The 24,318-nt window shown below is 42.6% G+C and overlaps 1 protein-coding gene across 1 annotated transcript in view; it reads right to left on the bottom strand.

The window, feature by feature from the left end:
- The window catches only part of acaca (acetyl-CoA carboxylase alpha), a 225,406-nt gene that overhangs the window by 97,728 nt on the left and 103,360 nt on the right, over positions 1–24,318 (bottom strand). Inside the window, exons 36-40 of the mRNA XM_033046251.1 lie at positions 22,246–22,461; positions 18,812–18,967; positions 18,272–18,475; positions 12,540–12,695; positions 8,755–8,895 (exon numbers count right to left, since the gene is read on the bottom strand). Coding sequence (XP_032902142.1) covers positions 8,755–8,895; positions 12,540–12,695; positions 18,272–18,475; positions 18,812–18,967; positions 22,246–22,461 — 873 coding nt within the window. The remainder of the gene's footprint in view (positions 1–8,754; positions 8,896–12,539; positions 12,696–18,271; positions 18,476–18,811; positions 18,968–22,245; positions 22,462–24,318) is intronic.

Here is a 24,318-nt window from a genome sequence, read left to right on the forward strand (position 1 = left end):
CATGAGCAAAAAACATAAATAAACTAATTTCTTAAGTTTTTATTTTATGCAACTTTTTGAAAATCCTAAAAATATGTAAAGAAAACTAAGAGTGAAAAAAGTTTAATTACCACTGGAGTTGGAAAATCATTCTATTAGAATGATAAAAAACCATTCCAACGTCTAAACACTGGCCTTCAGCCCCATCCTACCCTTTCGGTCTTTGATTGCTGCAGTTTTATTCTTGGAAAACTAGCCCAAAAAACCATGGAGTATGTGATTTAATATATTAGTATCCAACTAATATAACTTTCTATAACTCTCCCCAACGAAAGCTCACAATACCACCAAATATCAACTTGCCAATTACAAATTTATGTTCCCACTAGCTCGTCTGGTCTTCCCTAAAAGGTTATATTACTGAAATATTTGGGAAATATCCTGCTACTTTGAAATTAGAAAACCATAGATAGAGAGAAAAAAACATATCAAATAATTAAGTCATTCACCCTTCATTCACCCCCCCCCCCCCTAGTTTCATTCACCCTTGGGTGAACCATTCACCAGTTTAAGAAGCACTGATCTAACTCATTGGAGACCCTCGGACTATCTTTATTAGGACTTTACTGGATGTTATCTTACACTGAACACGATTCCCTTTTTCCTGTATCTGTTCACTGCGGACGGCTTGATTGTAATCATGTACATTCTTTCCGCTGACTGGATGGCACACAACAAAAAAGCTTTACACTGTTCCTCGGTACACGTGATAATAAACTAAACTAAATTTATAGCAAATAAAAATAAAGCACTTTGAAAGAAATAACACGTCTACTCTGATAGCATTAGTACAAGGAAAAATGTTGTTCAATTTCCACCTTGATGTCATATTCCTATTTTTAAGATTAAATAACTTTCATCTGCATTTGTACAGATAACCATAAAATGTAATGTGGAGAATGAAGAACCTGTTCAACTGAAATATGTTCTTTTTTTCATTTGCATAGAGGTACTAAAACAACCGAAAAGACAAGACAGGAACAAGTAGACTCTATAGGGCAGTTTGCAACCATTGTGAGAAAACATGACTGCATTAAGGAGTGCAATACTAAACTTGCCTCCTTGTCACATTAACCAGAGACCAAAAATCAAAGACTTTGTTAAGCATCACCAGTTAAAGAAACCGTTAACTGGTGATGCTTAACAAGTTTGTTAAAAATAGTCAGAAAATTATGCCGTAGTTCGGGATAAATCAGGATTATATATTAAGGGGCCTAAAAGGAGGGAGTTACACATGTTTTCTGCACTGTTAGTTGTGTAGGTCTGGTCTAACTTGAATCTAGAAATTTTGTGAACTGTTTACATATCCATCTCATGGCACGATTCTGGGAAATACCCTGCAAACCTCAGCACATTTTGGCAGGTAAAAATATAAGATTCCTTATTCTGAATAATATTTGCAAACCAGATGAGTTTTTCCCAACGATTGGAATGCAGAAACTTAGTGTGTCGTTGTTATAATTCTAGAAATAAATATCCTATAAACTTCAAGTCTAGACAGGGTAAAATATATCAGATCTCCACCCAAAACATCACCTATTCTCCAGCACTGTGTGTGCTTTCCCAACAGATGGTGGTTTCATGGATACTGGCTTTAAATCCAAGGTAGACAAAAAATTGTTGGAGAAACTCAGCGGGTGAGGCAGCATCTATGGAGCGAAGGAAATAGGCGATGTTTCGGGTCGTGACCCTTCTTCAGACTGATGTGGGGGTGGGGCGGGAAGAAGAAAGGAAGAGACGGAGACAGTGGGCTGTGGGAGAGCTGGGAAGGGGAGGGGAAAGAGGGAGAAAGCAGGGACTACCTGAAATTGGAGAAGTCAATGTTCATACCACTGGGGTGTAAACCACCCAAGCGAAATATCAGGTGCTCCTTTAAATCAAAATGTATTTCATTATTTGAACTTAAATTTCCTTACAGCCAAAGAGATTACAACTTGTATCTTAGTATTACTAGTCCAGAGCTTAGGCTGCTAAAACAAATGAATTTAATCACCAAACTGTTTTAAATTAACTAGTAGTTATCCCATAATTTGCTGTTTGGGAATGTTACAGAAAGTTAAAGACTTTTAAGGAAAGGAATAGATTGGGTAGATGCACAGAGTCTTTTACCCAGAGTAGGGAAATCGAGGACCAGAGGACATAGGTTCAAGGTGAAGGGGAAAAGATTTAATAGGAATCCGAGAGGTAACTTTTTCACACAAAGGGTGGTGGGTGTATGGAACGAGCTGCCAGAGGAGGTAGTTGAGGCTGGGACTATCCCATCGTTAAAGAAACAGTTGGACAGGTACATGGATAGGACAGGTTTGGAGGGTTATGGACCAAACGCAGGCAAGTGGGACTAGGGTAGCTGGACATTATGGCCGGTGCGGGCAACTTGGGCCAAAGGGCCTGTTTCCACACTGTATTAATCTATGACTATGACTTGGAGAAGCAACATATTTTGAAAAAATGAATGAGAGGAAATATTTGTTTTAACTGTTATATTTGTCCAATACGCTGTGATCTTCATTAATGGGGAAACAATATTTCTGTGTTGAAATTGCCTTGGAGCAGGTAAATTAATAAAAGATTTACTGGTACAAAATTCCATGGTCCCACTATTTTAAGAAATTGGTAGCCTTTAACAAATACAGCTCAACACTATTCTTAAAGAAGGCAATGAATAAATTTCACATGAACAGATGTCAATGATTTCAGGCGCGGGTTTAATCTAACTGTAACATTGTTTTGTGCAATATTCATTGTATATATAACGGAAACAAAAAAAAATAAAGGACATGGACTTTAAAGGGTTAAACATGACTTTTTCCTCCTTATTTTGCTATCAAAAAAGACTGCTTTGCTCATTAATTACTTCACTAGCGGCATACACTAAACTCTATTTTATAAATGAGTTCTTTCTACCCGAAGCTTCTCTCTTTAATTACAACACCAAATCCTATTTTGGAGTTGTTGAAATATTTTAAGCACCGTGTTATATACTGCTTGCACAGCATCAGACAGAGCGAGAGGTACATGTTCACGTCCTGGCAGTGTGGTGCAGCTGGTAATTTCAACCAGGGGCAAACCTGACTCCTTTGGGAATAGACCATTTTCCGAGCTTTCATCAGCCGCAACACAGAATGGAAATTGTGTGGCTGGTTTCACTTCCTCGCAAACATGCAGCGCTCGGACGTGGGATTAATATTAAAGTACTTAGGGGGATACGCAAGTATACGAAAAATGGTCTCGAGATCGAGGAACTTGTTGGAAAATTATGTTGTGCGGCTAAGATTTAAATAACTCAAACTAAAATGATCGGTTTCTCATATTTAGCAAGATAAAAATTAAGCCTCAGTGTTTGCGATGTTGCCAGACTATGCTTTGGCTAACAAACAGTGGAACAAATCCTTTTAGCAACCATTGTAAATAAAACTCAGCAATTAAAAATTATAATTTTACCCCAATACTAAAAGAATCAGGATTGCGTTAAGCAGGAGAAGCTGAATTGAGCTGACTGTAGACCTGTTTCCAAGAGGGATGATCGTTTTTGTGATGCTTTCAATGCTTTTGAGATGATTGCCATTCACATGGTTCTTTTGGCCCATTTACTCACTCTTATAAGAAAACAAATCCTATTACATCCCATTCAATGTCATTCTTACGATCCGATAATGCGCAAATATTGCTATTTTCAACTAAATTCTATTCCCATCCAAAAGTATTTACCCTCAAAATTCTTTCAAACATTGCAAGGCAAATTTGGCCCTTGGATGAAAGTTTAAGGGCCTGTCCCAATTGGGTATCATTTGCGCGTCATTTACGTGAAAATTGTTTGGCGCGTCGTGACGCATGGTGGCGTATGCAGTGACGCGCGGTGGCGTATGCAGTGACGCGCTCCAGGATTTTGGAATGCTCAAAGTCCTCGCGTGCCACCTGTGTGACATATCCCTTGCGCACGCTGATGTACTGACGGCGTGCGTGTAGCGCGTGGTGACACATGGTTATGCACGGTGACGCACCAACATTGCCTATGCTGATTTATTATGCGTCACCGTGCGTCAACGTCCGTAACCATGCGCCGCTCGTACGCCATCGGCGCGTCATTTGAGCGCCGCACCATGTGACCACCCAGGTATAAAGCGGGCCTAATTTTGAAAAATGTTCACTGGGAAAATCCTTACCACAGAGATCGGACTAAGTACGAACGACATCGCAAATGGCTCCCAAAAGAAGCAGGGCCCTCAAGAGCATTTGGCGCGCGACTGTCGTACTGCTACACAATTTTCACGCGACTGTCGCGCATCAGTCACTACCGGCCTGTCGCGTAAATGACGTGCAAATGACGCCCAAGTGAGACAGGCCCTTTAGTTAGGTTTATTTTGTCACATGTACCGAGGCACAGTGAAAAGCTTTGTTTGGTATGCTATCCAAACAGATCAGATATACCTCACAAAATACCATCAAAGCAAACTCAAGTACAATAGATAGAACAAAGGCAAGATACGGAATGCAGAATAAATGTCTGCAGCAGTGTTACTGCTGTTGGTGAAGGGATTGATGATATCACGTTCATGATTGCTCATGGTATCAGGTGGGAAAGTTAGTTATGAAGACAATGTAGGTATGTTGCAAAACTTACCTTCAGCATCGCTGCAGGTCTGTCGCTGCCCGTGTGCGCTATTTTGGCGCCTTTGAGAGGGGGGTGGGTTTAAAACGCGATTTTCTCTAGGGTATTCAAATCGAGGTTGCTCAGCCTGCCTAGTTGCTGACGAAAAATTGCTGTGACATTAGTTCGCTGCAGCTATTTTTAAACTAAATTGGTTTATTTAATTGTTATAGTAGGTTAAAAATCATCCTCTAAACCCGCGACCGCCGCCAACGGGACGGATCTCATGTAGGGGACAACGCAAGGTAGGCTGTTTATTTTTACATTAAAAAGCGCTTCTTAAGATCCCTTTATACAAAATTTTATGTTGCGAGTAGCTGATTTGGGGGCCCATTCAATCCTGCAGTATTTTTCTGGGCATATGGGGTACAAATTCACCGCAATGGGAACGTTCCAAACCATCGCGTTCCACAGGATCCCACTGGAAAGCTGATTTAAATGGCCATTAATTTACAGCAATTGAACACTAAATTCCTTCCATTTGGCCTATAAATTAATGAAAATGAGATTTTAAAATCATGTTTTATTGCGAATTCTTGTGTGAATGTTATTTGGACACTTAGGCTATTTAAAAATGTTAATCTTTTCTTAAGAAATGGATAGATGTTTAGATCTATAAATTGAAGTTTGGAATTAGCTACAATTGGGTAACTAACTAATTATATGGTTTAATTTCAGGTCATCCAAGTAAGATTGTTTAATATTTGTTTCAGAATGCTTCAATCTACAATAACTGAACATTTCTTTCAGTTCTCTTAATTTAAAAAAAAGTTATGGCCATTTCACTGTCCTCGATCACAGCTTTTGTGTTAAGTCAATGGAAAATCAATAGGGAACAAGATGCTAATTTCCGAGTATGAAAATGGCCATAACTTTTTTAATACTGAAGATATGAAAGTGAATTAGGTGTCAAATTAAACTTATTTTTGTGCTTTATCTGATGGGATAAATTGCAGACTTGATTTTTAAAATCTCAAAATTTTGTAACATTGCTAGAGAGGTTGCGAGGTGCAGGTAGACTATAATATGGGGGAAAAAAGGTTATTCACTCTTGTTATTCAGCAATTCAGAATTCCGCAACAATAAATATTAGTGGTTGATTAGTAAGGGTGTCAGGGGTTATGGGGAAGGCAGGAGAATTGGATTGAAAGGGAAAGGTAGATCAGGCATGAGTGAATGGTGGAACAGACTTGATGGACCGAATGGTGCTCCTATAACCTATGAGCTTATGTTCAGAGAGGGGGTGGTATCCTCTGACATGTTCAGGTGTATTATTGTCACATGTAGCGAGGTTTGTTTTGTATGTTATCCAAACAGATGAGATGTACCATACATAGATACAATTAGTTCCAACTCAAGCACAATAGGTAGAGCAAAGGGGCAGATACAAATTGCAGAATATAGTTCTCAACATTGTTACACATCAGTTCCTTATTAAAAGTGCAATGTCCTCATTGAGGCAAAGGTGTCAAACAGTGTCACTGAAAATTAATATGAAAGCACAATAATTAAGATGGAGAAAGATGCTTTGTATTTTATTGCAAGGAAAGGGAAGTGGAAAGCGGAATCTTGCTGCAATTTTATTATTATTACAATGGGCAAGTTTGACAGCACCATGGCTCAACTGGTAGAGCCACTGCCTCATAGCGCCAGAGACCCGGGTTCGATCCTGACCTTGGGTGTTATCTGTATGGAATTTGCATGTTGCCCTGTGACCGCGTGGGTTCCTCCAGGTGCTCCGGATTCCTCCCACAACCCAAAGATGTCAAGGTTTGGCCGGTAAATTGCAAGTACTCTTAAATGCATTTCGATGTGTCGGGAGGACATGAAGAAAATGGATCTGATCTATTCTCTACATCCCCCACTGGAGTGAGAATGATAACATAGAACTAGTGTGAATGGGTGATCGATGGTCAGTGTAGACTCATTGGGCGGAATGACCTGTTTCTATGCTGTATCTTTCCATCAATCAAGTTAAGGCTTGGCATACAGAGACTCCCTGGCTTATGGGAGACCTGACTCACAGAAATCTGACAGTACGTCAATTCTCCCATAAATGCTCCGTTAGCCTAACAAATAATGTCAAAATGTTTCACTGTATTCATTAACGACTGTATACAGTATACGTTCTATAGTGGGTACTGTGGATGAAATGAAAGAAGTACAGGAAGTGGATGCAGAGCGTTACGATATTGGTGGCTGTAGAAAATGGACAACAGCTCGATGCAGGAACAGGTTCTACCCCTCTGTTATCAGCCCACCATAAGCTGGGGTACTGTTCGATTCACCTCAAACTCATTGCAGACATAGGACTTTGACATTGCGCTACAATGCTGAGAACTATATTCTGCACTCTGTATCTTCCCCTTCGATCTACCTATGGCACACAGGTTTGACTTGATTGTAAATAAGTATAGTGTTATCTGATATGGTTGTATAGCATGCAAAACAAAGCTCTTCGCTCTACACGTGACAACAATAAACCTAAACCTATATAAAGTGCTGAGATAAAACGAAGCAGTAATGTGAGAAGGGAAGTTCAACAATATTGAGCAATGGCTATTTAATCGTTTTAAGGCAATTGTTGGTTTCAGACTTAAGGAAATATTGAGTTGCGGACATTCCTCAGGAATGGAATCCCGACGTGAGCCGGGAAATGGCTGTATTCTGTTCCGATATTTTATTCAACTCAGGAAGGATATAGACAAAAAGCTGGAGTAACTCAGCGAGTCAGGCAGCATCTCTGGAGAAAAGGAAAAGGTGACGTTTCGGGACGAGACCCTTCTTCTGACAAAGAGTCTGGGGAAATACTTGCCTTTCCAAATACCATCTAATGCTGTTTGCTATTGATGAGCCTTGGTTTAATATTTCACTCGAAAGACAACTCCATTGAAATACATTTTCTGGGTAATGCAATCTCTGGTTTATGTGCACTAGTCTGTGAACCGACTCTTGAGGCCAGTACATTCTACAGAGGTGAGAGCGCTTGTAACCGAGCCAATCTGCAGTAGTTACCACCGGCAGAAATTCTCTGTAAGAGACTGAAGTTCAACCTTCATGAAGGCAGTAGCTACCAGCAGTGTCTTATGTCCACATCTTTTTTTCAAACTGTAACAAAATTATCAGCACAAGAATGGAAACAGACTTCTCTAAATGAGGAAACCTTTTTCCTGTGGCAAAATGCACGAGAATGAATTATTTCAGAAAATTCTTATTTCAAAATTTGTCACACACTTTTTCCACATTTAATTAGTCTTGCATTTATAATATTCCACAGGGAAGGAAATTTGCCAATCTTACAGTCTGACCTGTAAATCCACCAATATAATATGATTGACTCTTAAGTGCCCTCTAAAGTAGACTAACAAGCCACTGAACTATACCACAACCATGGCATTGAAAGAGATAAAAGAAGAAAATCAAATGGACAATCATCAAACTACAGTGCCCTCCATAATGTTTGGGACAAAGATCCGTCATTTATTTATTTGCCTCTGTACTCCACAATTTGAGATTTGTAATAGAAAAAAAATCACATGTGGTTAAAGTGCACATTGTCAGATTCCACACCCCACGAAGTCTCACGGTATCAGATCAAACGTAGGCAAGGAAACTCATCACCTTAACCAGCGATCATTCTCCCTCAGCTGATGTGCCAACGCTCCTCTACACTGAACAACCAAAGCAGTTCCTGTGGGTGGGGGGATCCTAATGTTCATCACCCAGAGTATTTTGGTACCGCCAGCAGCAACCAAACTGGATGAGTCCACAAGAACATAGCTGGCAGATCAACTCTGCAACAGCTGGTGAGTGAACCGACTTGTGATATGATTGTGATTAACCCGGAGAAAACCCACGCAGTCACATGAAGAACGTACAGATTGCACCCATAGTCAGGATCGAACCCGGGTCCCTGGCGCTGTCAGACAGCTGCATCACCGTGCCTCCCCAATTGCATCTGTGTTTCACCCATTTCTTGGCCAAGTGGTTTTCTTGGCATCTGACTAGTGCTATATATATATACGAAGGCCATACTATGACATGCTTTCTAGTTTCCTTGCACTTACCTCATTGCCCCCAGGAAGTCTATTCAGCTGCAGCAGCTGACCTTGACTGTCCAGCACTAACTCTGTGAATGTCATTAACTCCGCAGGCATTGGAGGCAACTCGGCCTGAACTTCCAATGAGGTCCATAGTTTAATTAAAGCCTAAAAAGGAACGAAAAGAATAACTCATTGATGAATTAGAGAGAGGTGCTTTGTATAAACCATTTCAAGAATGCACAAGTGTAACTATCCTATGCCACAGATAGACACAAAGTGATGGAGTAACTCAGCGGGTCACACAACATTTCTGGAGAAAAAGGATGGGTGACATTTGGGTCGGGACCCTTATTCAGACTGTCCTGACCCGAAACATCAACCATCCTTTCTCTCCAGAGATGCTGCCTGACATGCTGAGTTACTCAGGCACTTTGTGTCTATCTTTGGCATAAACCAGCATCTGTAGTTCATTGTTTCTATATCCTAAGCCACTGTAGTACAAGATATAAAGAAATCTGAAACACTTTCTTGGTTCTCATTTGTTTCATGACTTCATTGTAAGTAGCAACAATATGGAACTGAACATTTTGCTGAGAATCCACAACCACAAATGGCAGCTGATGAAACAGCAGGATTATAGACAAATACAACTCTCATGGGTTGGGGGTGAACAAATGTATAAAGAGATGTGCTCTGTCACCTATCAGTACTGCCCACTGAAAACAGACTTTTGGATGTGGATGAGGAAGACTTGTTATTGCCAACAAAACGTGTAGGAAGGAACTGCAGATGCTGGTGTATAGATACAAGATGCTGGAGTAATTCAGCGGGTCAGGCAGCATCTCCAGAGAAAAAGAATAGGTGATGTTTCGAGTCGGAACGCTTCTTCCTTTTCTCCAGTGCCTTTAGACTTCCACACAGAACGTAAACAGGCCCTTCAGCTCACCGAGACCGCGCTGACCAGTGATCATCCCGTGCACTAACACTATACTACACACTATGGACAATTTACAATTTAATCAAAACCAATTAACCTACGTCTTTTGTGTGTGGGACGAAACCGGAATACCCGGAGAAAACCCACACGGGATCGCACAAACTCTGTACAGATAGCACCCCAAGTCAGGATTGAACCCGCTTTGCTGGCGCTGTAAGGCGACAAGTCTACTGTTGCTCCTCTGTGCTGCCCATCCCAGTATCATTCAAACACATTTTCCCTCCTTCCCTCCCTCCAACATCACCTCTCTCCCACATTGTCTCCACCAGGGCAGTTTACAATAGCCAATTAATATTATCAGCTTACACATCTTTGGGATGTGGGAGCATCTTGGGGAAACCCCGATGTGTTTGAAGCTATAACATGTAAACAGCACCCAGACAGCACCAGATGCCAGGATCATAGCAGTCTGTTGGAGCCAGAGCTTCACAGCACAATCTGTTTAACTTGATAACTTCCTCTGATGACTTGAAATAATTATTTTACAATTAACTACACACTTTAATAGAGACATAGGAAACTGCAGATTTCTTGAGCAAAAAAAACAAGCGCTGGAAGAACTTAGCGGGTCAGATGGCATCGGTGGAGGGAATGGACAGACAACATTTCGGGTCGGGACACTTCCTCAAGGGCCTGTCCCACTTACTCGACTTTTCAGCAACTGTCTGCGACCTTCAAGCTCGGGGGCACTCGACTGAAAATCCGCGAGCTGGATCGACCATCAGCGATGAAACCGCGAGCTGGATCAACCGCCAGCACACACATACACACAAACACATCGCAAAGGCGGGGGCCAGGGAAAGCGGGGGAGCGCTGTCTGAAATTCACACCGTGCAAAGCCAAGGTAATACCCGCGATGAACAGGAAGGTTAAAGACGGCTGGCACAGTGTACGGTAAGTCCTTTAAAAGAGTGGGGGGGGGGGGGGGGGTGGAGAAGGGGAGAGAAGGAGTGGAGACACTTTTAAGAAGCCAGATACACAGCTGTGAAGTTTAGCGGGCATTTAACATTACTGGTCTGTTTTCCTTGGTGCTGAAAACTCGTGCTTATGTTTTTTTCCCCCAATGAGCCAAGTAAAATGGCAATTAAAATGCCCAGTCAGCAAGGGGATTACCTACGGCTACCTCGACTACCTATAACGACATGGCGACCCCACTACCACTGCACTACGAGTTCAAAAAAGTTGATTTTCTCCATGCCGACCAATTTTTACTCGAAGAAAAAATTTCAGCTTGGCCAAACTGAGGCTGCAAGTATGCGGGAACTACTCTCGAGCATGAAGGAGAGTTACAGTGACCACCTACGACCATGTGACGACCATGCTGCGAGTTTGTGGTGAGCGCACACTCTACTAAACTCACAAATTAGGTAGCCATAGTGGGACAGGCCCTTCAAACTCTTTCGCCGTGGAGTAGTAAAATGGAGACACACAAAACTGCAGATGAAAGATCTTGACCAGATCGGCCTGATCCGCTGAGTTCCTCCGGCACTTTGTGCTTTGTGACAGAACATTCTTAAAATGAAAACAGCCTTTTCCTCTCATCAAGAATCAGGAAGAATATAGCCAACAAGTAAACAACAAAACTTGAAAGTGTATCACATTAAAAAGACAACACAGGACACAAAGGTACACAAAAATGCTGGAGAAACTCAGCGGGTGCAACAGCATCTATGGAGCGAAGGAAATAGGTAACGTTTCGGGCCGAAACCCTTCTTCAGACTGATAGGGGGTGGCGGGGAGAAGGAAGGAGAAAGGAGGAGGAGGAGGAGGAGGAGCCCGAGGACTGGGGATGGGAGGAGACAGCTCGAGGGCTAAGGAAGGTTGAACACAGGACAAAGTACTAGATAGACAAAAATGCTGGAGGAACTCAGCGGGTGAGGCAGCATCTATGAGCGAAGGAAACGTTTCAGGTTGAGACTTTTTCCTTCGCTCCATAGATGCTGCCTCACCCGCTGAGTTTCTCCAGCATTTTTGTCTACCTTCGATTTGCCAGCATCTGCAGTTCCTTCTTAAACACAAAGTACTAGAGTAACTCAGCAGGCCAGGCAGCACATTAGGAGTACATCGGTAGGTGATGTATCAGATCAGGACCCTTCAGGTGAGGGAAAGAAATCTAGGAGACAAGAGAGGCAGGACAAAACGTGGCAAGTAATAGGTGAACAGGTGATGGGGGGTTTTGATAGGCTGATAGTTGCAACAAAGGCCGGAGCTCTATAGATGCTGCCTCACCCGCTGAGTTTCTCCAGCATTTTTGTCTACCTTCGATTTGCCAGCATCTGCAGTTCCTTCTTAAACACAAAGTACTAGAGTAACTCAGCAGGCCAGGCAGCACATTAGGAGTACATCGGTAGGTGATGTATCAGATCAGGACCCTTCAGGTGAGGGAAAGAAATCTAGGAGACAAGAGAGGCAGGACAAAGCGTGGCAAGTAATAGGTGAACAGGTGATGGGGGGTTTTGATAGGCTGATAGTTGCAACAAAGGCCGGAGATTAAAACAGAAGGTATAAGACAAAAGGATTGAGGAGCTGTGAATCATGAAGCCAGAGAAAGAAATGTGAGTGGGCAGGGAGGGGAGAAATAAATGCAACAAACAAATTGACATCAGGAAGTAATACTGGAGCCATAATAATCATATTAAAATCAAATGACATTTATGTCTAAGCATCTTTAATTAATGTTAATTCTTACACCACATTACCACAAGCTTATTCTATCCTATGGCTCGTAAAAACCCATCTACAAATTTTTCAGCTCAAATCTTCATCGCACAGTAGCGCCATCCTCAAAATAACAGAGTTCCAAAGGATTTACCTGTCGGAACATTTCAGGCAAGTCGTATACATAGGTCGTTCCAAGGGATTGCGCTTGAAACCTCTTGGATTGCAGTAAATCTTTGGTCACATAGGGGGTGTTGATAAGCATTCCATGCAACGGTCCTTGTTTATCCCCATAGGCTTGAAACATGATCTGTTGTGAGACACAAAAGGTAAAAACGTTTTTTTCTCCCAAAAATATTAACAGCCACCCGTTTTATACACGCGCTAGCTCCTGTGCCCTGAACAGTTGCTTATTCTGTCCGTTAGAACATAGGAAAGTACAGCACAACAATCAGCCCTTCTGCCCATAATGTCTATGCCAAACATGATGCTAAGATAAACTAATCTCATCCACCTGCACTTGATCCATATCTTTCCATTCCTTGCATATTCATGCGTCTATCTACAAGCCTTTTACATGCCTCTACCATATCTGCCTCCTCCTGCACCACCACCACCACTGGCAACGCGTTCCAGGCTCGCACCTTACAAAATAACATGTAATAACGAAGGGATATTATTATAATTACAAAAAGTCTATCACCGATATTCCGGACAAAATTACAAGAGCGCAATTGAGATTCCCCTCGGAAGTCCCCTTGAAAACGTGGCGCCTAGGCGGGTAATCTCGAACACATCGGGACTTTTGCGGCCGATCAGTAGGTCGGATTTTCCCCTGGCGGCCAGGGGTCTAGAACTCCGGCCCGACAGGCAGATCCATTCCCGCAGCCGACTTCCGAGGCTAACTTTGCGGGCCGGTATCTCGCTATCGTACCGGTATCGATGGACTCCTCTCAGAGGCTGTGACCTTTGTTGGTCCGGAAAAACGGATAATACAGAAAGGCTCTGGAACCAAGGTTGCCGGAAAATCGGTGGTGGACCTCGTATTACTTTTATTTTTTTTTTTAAGTAAATCAGTGCAGATCTTGGAAACAGTTAAAAAAAAAAAGCTGGAAATATATTCAGTGACACCCCGATCCTCTCCTGAATCGTCTCCAATCTCTCCTGTTCCCACAACAGTTTCCTGACACATGCAAGTAAAGGAAATGGCACACGTATTATGATAATAAATGTAACTTCCAGAAGAATGAAAATCAGCTACCTGACATAACTGACAAGACCCGAGTGTGCCGGATTATCAAAATGTTTACTCCACTGAGGAGGGCAGAGCAGTTTCACCAATGGAAATGCCATGGGAAGAGTTGACAGTGTAGATTTCATGAGTTATATTTCATTCTGGTAAATATAAATCGAACATAGCCAAAAGCATTTGTTGATCAAATGTTACATAGATTAAATCTGGCCATTTGCTGCTGCACCAACTTGTGTGCTTCTTAGATTTAAAATGATCGATGTTAGGTAGTTAGATACCTTAGGATATTTAAGTGGCACTTAATACTCACCTTAGTTAATGCATCTTGTAGAACAATACATATCTGCAAGTTACTGAACAGGTTTAACAAATGATTGTAAAATATTTTAATTAAATAGAGCATGATAATTCTGCATTCAAAAGTAAAGCATGGAGTGCTAAAGAATTTGAACAGTGTTTTAAAAGACCTTTCAACAGAATTCATACTAATTAAAAGGGGAACATGCCTTATGCCAAACAGCCTGCCACACATTTGCAGCAGCTAGTGTAGTTTTTGTTGCAAAGATACTTTTTGTTATTATGTGTTGGACTTTGTATGTGTGTGTATGAACGTGTGTGTATGTATGAGTGTGTGCGCGTGCCTGTGTGTGTGTGCATCTGTCTATGTCTGTATGTCTGCCTGTGTTTGTCTATCTGTGCATGTGCCTGGGTTTTGTGTGTGTGTGTGTGTGTGTGTGTGTGTCTGTGTATGTGTCTGTGTGTGCGCGCATGTTTCTGTGTGTGCATGTTTCTGTGTGTTTGTTTGTGCATGTTTCTGTGTGTGTGTGTGTGTGTGTGTGTGTGTGTGTGTGTGTGTGTGTGTGTGTGTGTGTGTGTGTGTGTGTGTGTGTGTGTGTGTGTGTGTGTGTGTGTGTGTGTGCACGCATGTTTCTGTGTGTCCGTGCGTGCGTGTGTGTGTGTGCACACGCGTCTGTGTGTGCATTGAAGCACAGTGATAGGTTGCCGTGCGTTGGGGATTAGTGGCACATCTCTGTAAGGGCCACAGTAGGCATCGCCGCCATAATCCATTGCTGTTGTTGCCGCTGCTGTATCTTTCATCAACAGCCAGCGTGGAAAGCAATCAATCATGCGTGGGAGCGGTCTCTGAGGAATCTTTCCAAAGGCTACTCGAGGTTACCCATACAAACATTCTAATATCCTCTTTCACTGTATTGCCTAGTAGTCATTTTCCTGACCTCTTTTGTCATTTACAATACATAATGAAAATGAAAGTTTTCGCCACGAAAAGTCTTATTCCGCACAATTACAAAAAAAAAACAAGTTGTGGCATTATTTACTGACAAGAAAAGGCTTGCCTTGAAGCCATTGTGATACAAGTTAATGTAATCAAAGTGTACAAAGAGCCACAGCGACCATGGCTAAGAATAGTAGGTACCACTATGAGAACACATGAAATTTAATCACTCCTTTTGCCCCCATCTCCTCCTGCTGTGGCTGTTGGACATATACTCAGTAATTTCATTATCATAAACTCAATCAGAAGAATATCACAGGAAAGGTCAAGCTGCAAATTACAAAGAGTAGAATTTCACGATTTTCATCACAGAAACTTTCCGTCTCTCAAATATTGAGAAATTAAAATCTGAGACACCGGACTGGCTGAAATAGAGAGAAAAAAAACCCATCCTTCTGCAGGGAAGAAGACTACAAAAATGGCCAAGAATGGAGGTTTTTTGATTGATTGATGGAAAGGTATGGCCCACTGAGTCCATTGATCACAGGTTTACACGAGATCTATGTATCCCACTTTCACAAAGAACTCCCAACACAGGAGGGCCAGTTTTACAGAGATTCAGTTAACCCACAAACCCGCACGTCTTTGAGATGTGGGAGGAAATGGGAGCGCCCGGAGGAACCCTTTGTGGTCACGTGGAGAATGCGCAAACTCCACACAGACAGAGACCAAGGTCAGAGTCGAACTCGGGTCGTTGGCATTGTGAGGCAACAACCCCAGCAGCTTGGTCATTGTGCCCTGTCAGAGATTGGAGTGGCACATTAACACATTTGGTGTAACACTGATTTGAAGTTTAGATATATTGCACCCTGAGCTGAACATTTAACACTGGCAATCTTTCACGTCCGATCCTCCCAGTGCTCTTATCACTCTTGGTAAGAAATAGTACAGTCCCACAAACACTATCAGATTCTGCTCTTCCCCTTCACTTGATTACTACCGTTGATGCCTCTAGTGACTTCCTCTACAACAATTTTGCTTTCACCTCCGGAACTTAACACAAGTGCTGGAGGAATTCAGCAGGCCAGGCAACTGGGAGGGAATGGACAGGCGACGTTTTGGGTCGGGACCTTCTTCAGACTGATGGAACGGTGGGGGGGTGGGGGGGGGGGGGGGCAACGAGAGGTGGGGACGGGACAAAGCCTGGCAAGTGATAGGTGGATACAAGTAAGGGGGGTTGAGTTGGTAGATGGGTGGAGTAAGGGACAAAAGGGTGTCAGATAAAGAGAGAAGAGGAGGAATGAACTGTAATGTCAGAAGGTGGGTTATAGGTGGAAGGGGACAAGGGGTGCGAGGGTGGAGGAAGAAGGATAAGCGGGGGGGTGAAAAGGAAATGAGCGACTCAGGATGAGAGATTTGCGCATAAAGTGGGGAAAGGAACATGGTGACTCTAGCGGGATTGAGGGAGAAATGGGCAGGGAAGAAAGAGGGAGAAAGAAAACGTTTTACTTAAAATTGGGGAATTCAATGCTCATACCATTGGGTTGTAAGCAACCCAAATGGAATATGAGGTGCTGCTCCTCCAGTTTGTATCTGGCTTCACTCTGACAACGGAGGAGGCCCTGGACAGAAAGGTTGGTGTGGGAATGGAAAGGGGACTTAAAATTGTTGGTAACTTGGAGCTCCAGCAGGCCTTGAGTCCACATGCAAACTGGAGGAACAGTACCTCACATTATATACCTACCCACTGTGAAAATAGCTTCCTTTGACTGCGACTCCATTCCTATACAGGAGAGCCACAAAATTAAAAAACGCTTCACAGACCTTTTCACACTTGCAGCTGCAGTTAGGCAAGAGACCTGCTCTGCAGTCAATCTCCAATCTAGGTCCAATTAAACATCTAACCAAATTAGACAAATTACGCCAAGTTGCAAACATTGGCCATCTTTATGAATGCAAGTCTACCATGGAGGATTGAAAGTAGACACAAAATGCTGGAGTAACTCAGCAGGACAGGCAGCATCTCACCGAGTTACTCCAGCATTTTATGTCTACCAATTTAAACCAGCATCTGCAGTTCTTTCTTACACATTCTACCATGGAGGAAGTATGTTCCTGTACTGCAATGGGGTAAACTGATGCTGATTATTGAACACAACAGCTTTACTTCCTGAGGAGACTGGACATTCTGAATGTCTCCAGCGACTCTTACAAGTAACAACCTACCTCTCTTTTATCAGGCTTCTGAATGGTCCTTCCATAAGCGAGGGTACTGTTCGATTCACGACTACTCCACTGAGGACATTATACACCAACGCCTCTACTTCCTTAGAAGGCTTAGGAAGTTTGGCATGTCCCCAACAACTGTCACTAACGTCTACAGATGCGCCGTAGAAAGCATTTTATCGGGATGCATCACAGCATGGTTTGGGAACAGCTCCATCCAGGACCGCAAGACATTGCAGAGAATTGTGGATGCAGCCCAGGCCATCGCACATAACAACCTCCCTTCCATTGACTCCATCTACACTTCTCGCTGACTTGGCATGGCCAGCAGCATAATCAAGGACCAGTCCCACCCCGGACATTCCTTCTTCTACCCTCTCCATTCAGGCAAGAGATAAAGAACTTTGAAAATGCATGCCTCCAGATTCAGGAACAGTTTCTTCCCAGCTGTTATCAGGCAACAGAACCAACTAGAGAGTGGTACTGATCTACCATCTACCTCATCGGATCTTTAATCGGACTTTACTGGACATACTATTTTACACTAAACGTTATTCCCTTTATTCTGTATCTGAACCCTGTGGATGGCTCAATTGGTACACATGACAATAAACTAAACTACTAAACTTTGTCCATGTAACTGATACAGTACAATGCTGCGAACTATATTCTGCGCCTTTGCTGTATTGTATTTTACTTGAGTTTGAACTTATTGTATCTATGCATTGCACAGCTGATCTGTTTGGATCGCATGCAAAACAAAGCTTTTCACTGACCCACAGAACATAGTCATACAGCGTGGAAACAGACCCTTCAGCCCAACTTGCCACTACTGTCCAAACATGTCCCATCCATACTAGTCCCACCTGCCGGCATTTGACCTAAATCCCTCTCAACCTGTCCTATCCATGTACCTGTCTAATTGTTTCTTAAACATTGCTCAACTACCTTCTCCGGCAGCTTGTTCCATACACCCACCACCCTTTGTGTGAAAATGTTATCCCTCAGATTCCTATAGAATCATTCCACCTTCACTTTAAACCTATGTCCTATGGTTCTTAATTCCTCTACTCAGGGCAAGAGACTGTGCACCATGTGACAATAATAAATACAAACCTAATTCAGTTTCAGTAAACACACCTGTTAATGTACAAGTTAGTAATTCAGCTCATACCTGACTAGTCCCGATGTTTGTCACCTCCTTGTACAGACTAATATCCAGGTAATAACCTGACTCATTGGTCAGAAAGAGTCTGATTGGAATGGCCTTCCCAGTGGGAGTCAGGCGGATATTTATTTTCAGCTCAGCCTGAAGCACCCGTAGCTTCCAGAGACGACTGCCGTATCGCATCACCATGCTGCGCACGGACTCTTCAATCTGGAAGAAGGAAAAGAAACAAATACTCAGAACCTCAATCCATTGCAGAATTACTGTACAATAGCCATCGTGCTAACAAATATAGTTTAGTTTAGAGATACAGTGCGGAAACAGGTTCTTTGGCCCACTATTTCCGCGCCAACCATTGATCCCCGCACACTAACGCTATCCTACTCACTTGGGACTTGAGATCATTCACACACTGTCACTGGTTTTGTGACGGCACTTAGTATCAGGGCGAACAGTTCACCTGTGCCCACATCCACAAGCTCCCAAACATCTAGATTGTAGTTTGCTTTAATGTTTCCTCGAGACAAATTAGAAGTAAACGCCTACCTTTGAAGGATCCATGATAACAGTGGGAACGAAGTTGAGGAAGATGTGGTTGCAGTCTGTTCGAACGTTAGTGTTGTTAAATGCCACTTCCAATTCGTCCATAGCTTCCAGTAACAAACGCTCGCCCTCATTCTGCAGGTACTCAAACGAGGCTTCCTGCAAGCAAAGTTAGTATCACTGTAAATATTCCTTGACTATTGAGAGAAATAATGGCAAGAAAATCTAAACCCCACCTCTCATACCACATGATACCCAAAATCTGAACAAAATCTAATAATAATGGGCAGCACAGTGGCTGCAGCGGTAGAGTTGCTGCGAGACAGCGCTGGAGAGATGAAGGACTATAGACAAAGAAAAGAAAAATAATCAAAAGCAGATCACCTACAATGAACTAGCAATTTTTAAAATGTGCGGCTAAATGCAAGGATTAATCCTGGATTACACCAAGTTCAATAATTTTAGCTACAAAACAAAACAGCAGAAAAACAACAATAACAACTGGATGAAAATCTTCTCAGAGGCATGATTTGGAAGGTGGATTTGGGTTGGGAATACTACTGTGTAGGAAAGAACTGCCGATGCTGGTTTAAATCGAGGTAGATACAAAATGCTGGAGTAACTCAGCGGGACAGGCAGCATCTCTGGAGAGAAGGAATGGGAATAATACTGTGGTGGATGAAATAACAGAGGAAAAATTTAGTGTTGAGATCCACTTCCTAAAATAATACTCACTTAATAAATCCAATAAATATCCAACATCTGTATCTGAACATGAATAGGGATTTTCAGAAAAGGAATAGATAAAATTGGCTTTTTTTTTTTTAAAAGGCCAGGCTCCCCGTAGAAAATTAAATGAGCAGAAACAAAACCAATTAAAATCCCATGTGTTAGATGCAGTTAAACTGAATTAAGAAAATTCAAAAACATTGTCAATATTTCTCTCAATTAACTATGAAATTATTAAACCAATTGAATTTTTTTAAATGATGGCGGGACTGTCATATGATAAAAGATTGGAAAGACTGGGCTTGTATTCAGTCTAAGAATAAAGGGGAGGCCATTTAAAACTGAGATGAGAAAAAACTTTTTCACCCAGAGAGTTGTGAATTTGTGGAATTCTCTGCCACAGATGCAGTAGAGACCAATTCACTGGATGAATTTAAAAGAGAGTTGGATAGAGCTCTAGGGGCTAGCGGAATCGAGGGATATGGGGAGGCATGTGGGGAGGAATCAAAGGATATAAAAGGCAGGCACGGGTTACTGATTGTGGATGATCAGCCATGATCACAATGAATGGTGGTGTAGGCTCGAAGGGCATCTATTTTCTATGTTTCTATGTAAAACTGTCACCTTTAATCACCGACATGCAAAAGAAATTTAAGAACAAAACCCAACTTACTTGAATCAAAAAGCAGCAATCGTTAAATACAGGTCTGTTTCATTTAGAGTAATTTTGCTTAAAGCATCACAGGGCTTTTAAGTAATCTGCTACCTGCCCTCAGTTTTATGCTTGTTCAACTTTTCAAAGAGGACTTTCAAATTAAGTGAAAAATCATATCAAGTGAAGTAGACCATCAAAAGTTACATTAAAATGCAGTAAAATTAAAAAAAATATGACTAGGCAGACACATTAACAGCGTAAAGTGCTACTCAGAATTATAGCACATAATATAACTCATCATGTGATTTCTTTTGGAGAAGTAGATCAGGTTTTATTCCAAGTTTAACGGTCAAAGTTTCATACACCATTTGAGGTCCTCCAATCTGACTTTACAATTGGCCATCTCCTACCATTCTTCCCCACCCACGTTGTGAAACCAGCTGTTAACGGTTGCTTCCATTGTTAGAGTAAAAAAAATCCAGGTGATAATTTCTCTTCCAGACTTCATACATGCAACCTGCAGTACCTCCACAACTGCATCCTTCATCAAAAATGTCTTAATCCACTGCAAATACCTTCATTCACTTCCTCACACTTTACCCTCTACACTTCCAGGGATGAGCAAATGGCATAGATTTCCATTGCCTTTGCCAATACAAGAAATTGCAGAGAATTGTGGATGTAGCCCAGACCATCACACAACCCAACCTCCCTTCCATTGATTTCATCACAACTTCACGCTGCCTCGGCAAGGTCAGCAGCATAATCAAGGACGAGTCGCACCCCGGCCACTCCCTCTTCTCCCCTCTCCCATCAGGCAAGAGGTACAGAAGTGTGAAAACGCACACCTCCAGATTCAAGGACAGTTTCTTGCCAGCTGTTATCAGGCAACTGAACCATTCTACCATCAACTAGAGAGCGGCCCTGAGCTACCATCTACCTCACTGAAGACCCTTGGACCATCTTTAATCGGACTTTAATCTTGCACTAAGCGTTATTCCCTTTATCACCTTTCGAAATGCTGGATGGCTCAATTGTAATCATGTGTAGTCTTTCCGCTAACTGGTTAGCACGCAACAGAAACATTTCACTGTACCTCAGCACACGTGACAATAAACTAAACCAAACCACACCAATTATCGTCAGGCCGCATACGTCTGTGGCCATAATCACCATTGCGGAGAGCAAGATAACCACCAGTTTTTGTTCTCCCATCAAATGGCTCCACAAATCTCTACGCCTTACATCAAATTCATGAAGGTTGAGATGTCTGTTCAGATACTTCCCTTTTCATTAAACTGAATTAAACTCACCAAACCTTTGATTCTCCAACTTATGACAGTTCCGCTTCCATCTGCACTGACACTCTACCATGTCAACAAGATCCACCATAATTCTCCTTTGACTCTATTTCCCCTCGGCTCCCTTGAGATTTGTCACTGTGAACGTTTCTCTCATCTCAGGCAATGTTCCCATCACTTCAACACCATCATACCTTCCTCCACTCCTCACTTAATAGCAAAAATCACTTTTGGACAGTTTATGGACTCGGTGGGCCGAAGGGCTTGTTTCCACGTTGTATCTTTAAAAAAACAAATACAGTGCAGAAACAGATCCTCCGGCCACCGAGTCCGCACGGGCCAACAATCACTCCTTACACTGACACTGTTCTATGCACTAGGGAAATTTACAATTTTACCAAAGCCAATTAACCTACAAACATGTACGTCTTTAGAGTGTGGAAGGAAATCGGAGCACCCAGAGAAAATCAATGCAGTCACAGGGAGAACATACAAGCTCCATACTGACAGCACCCATTGTCAGGCTGGAACCCGGGTCTCTGGTGCTGTGAGGCAGCAACTCTACTGCTGTGCCACTTTGCCACCCTAATTTTGATTGCTCCAAAATCAGAGCTCTTGGCAGCCTCCCATCGCGACCAATCCAAAATCCGACTCTCCAACTAGGTTGTCTGTCACTCTTAAGACTTTCCTTCTGGTTCAACGTCCGTGTTTGCAGGAAGCTTTCTGCCAGTTGAACCTCTCGTCCGACTTACCTTAGTGACCAAGTCCGAGTGCCGAATGATGGCTCGTACAAAGAATCTGTAGTCGGTGACCTCAATTCCTGCCTCCACCTTTGCAGCGCCGAGATAGAGGTGCATTTTATGGTTGGCGCACGGCATTGCGCTTAGGTCAAAATTCCGCATCCGATTCAGCTCCAGTTGGAAAGCCAAGGCTGGCTCCAGATGCCGGTAAATCCGGTCTTCCTGAAACTGGGGGGGAAAAGTGATGAGTGTGCAACACAGCCATTCAGCAAGAATGAAGTGGTATATGTGCTCATTCCACCTGGTTAGGAATGCGTCTCCTTCCTGAGAACTATTCGGCACCTGAACTTTTCGTAAGTCGGAAATGCACACGAACGGTGCGTGGGAGAGGATTGCAGAAACAGCTGAGATGGGCGAGCGAGCAGGCAAGGGTAGAGCGGCCACTAGCCGGCTTCACTGACTCAGCGAGTGAGTGAGTCTGCTCAGAGCTGCCAGCTCTGCCGGAATAGGCCCAGCACCCGATTGTTGCCGCTCGGTTTTGTTTAGTTTAGTTTAGATGTTAAGTTTAGTTTAGTCGTACAGTTCAGTTTAGTTGAGAGATACAGCATGGAAACGGGCCCTTCGACCCACTGAGTCCACGCTGAACAGCAATCACCCATACACTGGTTCTATCCTACACACTAGGGACAATATACAAAAATGAATAAACCTACACTTCTTTGGAATGTGGGAGGAAACCGGAGCACCCGGAGAAAACCCATGCGGTTAAGGGGAGAATGTACAAACTCCGTACAGACAGGATTGAACCGTAGTCTCTGAGCTGTAAGGCAGCAACTCTACTGCTGCTCCATTGTGCTGCCCTCACTGTGCTACTGTGCCGCTTGTGAGTAGGATGTATGTAAGTTGCCCTAAATGTTTGTAACTCGGGAAGGGCCTGCAATACACTTGTATAACAGTAATGGTGTTCGAGGGAGGAACGGGCAAGTTGCAAGAGAAGGTGAAGTGCAGAGAGATCGACACATCGGTGCTTCAAGTTTTTAAAACTGTTCTGAATTTCCTTATTGAAACAAGATAAACAAAATAAGGAGGAATTGACTAAGACATCAGGCGCACTGAAATGCCAGAATTACTGATCAAAGCTAGTACAGGGGAGATATTTAATGTGGACCAGTGGCCGGTAATTAGCGTACTCATTACCAAACTATAAACCAAGAGACCTGAAATGACATTCTAGAATCACGTTCACATCCCAATATAAATGCAAAATAGAAATAGCGTCAAAATTAAAGAGAAAAACCCCCCAACTATTCTGAATAACAAGGAAGCAAGCTGACCTTCGTAAAACCTACCATTTACATGCTTCAGGAGAGGAAATCTGCCCACCTCTACTGTAAATCCACAACATTTGGTTAGCTCCTAAATGCCTTCCAAAATAGTCCAGCACCCTATTTATTTATATCTCAACTACTGCTTTAAAACAGGTGAACAGAAGGTTCCATCTACACTTCGCTCTGCTTCGGCAAGGCTAACAGCATAATCAAAGACTGGTCTTACCCCCGGTCATTCCCTCTTCATTCCTCTCCCATCAGGTAAGAGGTACAGTAGTGTGAAAACGCCCATCGCCAGATCGCAGTCTGTTCCCAGCTAAACCATCAGGCAACTAAACCATCCTTCCAAAAACTAGAGAGCGGATCTGACCTACCACCTCCCTCTGTGGAGACCTACAGACTATCTTTAATAGGACTTTACCTTGCACTAAATGGTATTCCCTTTAACATGTATCTGAACATTGTGGACAGCTCGATTATAATCATGTATAGTCTTTCCACTGACGACAGCATGCGACAAAATGTTTTTTACTGTACCATGGTACACGTGACAATAAACTAAACTAAACTAAGACTAAAACTGAAAGGAATATCTGGCACTGACCCAGCATCCAGTGCATTGCTACCATCATACTAAATGGGATGAAATCAAGAACAGATCTGGCAGTTCAAGCTAACATATACTAAGCACAAGTTCCAACACAAAACATTCTCCAGAGATGACGCCTGATCCATGTTACTCCAAATTTCTGTGTCA

The sequence above is a fragment of the Amblyraja radiata genome, chromosome 28 (genome assembly GCF_010909765.2).
Source record: "Amblyraja radiata isolate CabotCenter1 chromosome 28, sAmbRad1.1.pri, whole genome shotgun sequence".
In the NCBI taxonomy this organism is placed as follows: Eukaryota; Metazoa; Chordata; class Chondrichthyes; order Rajiformes; family Rajidae; genus Amblyraja; species Amblyraja radiata.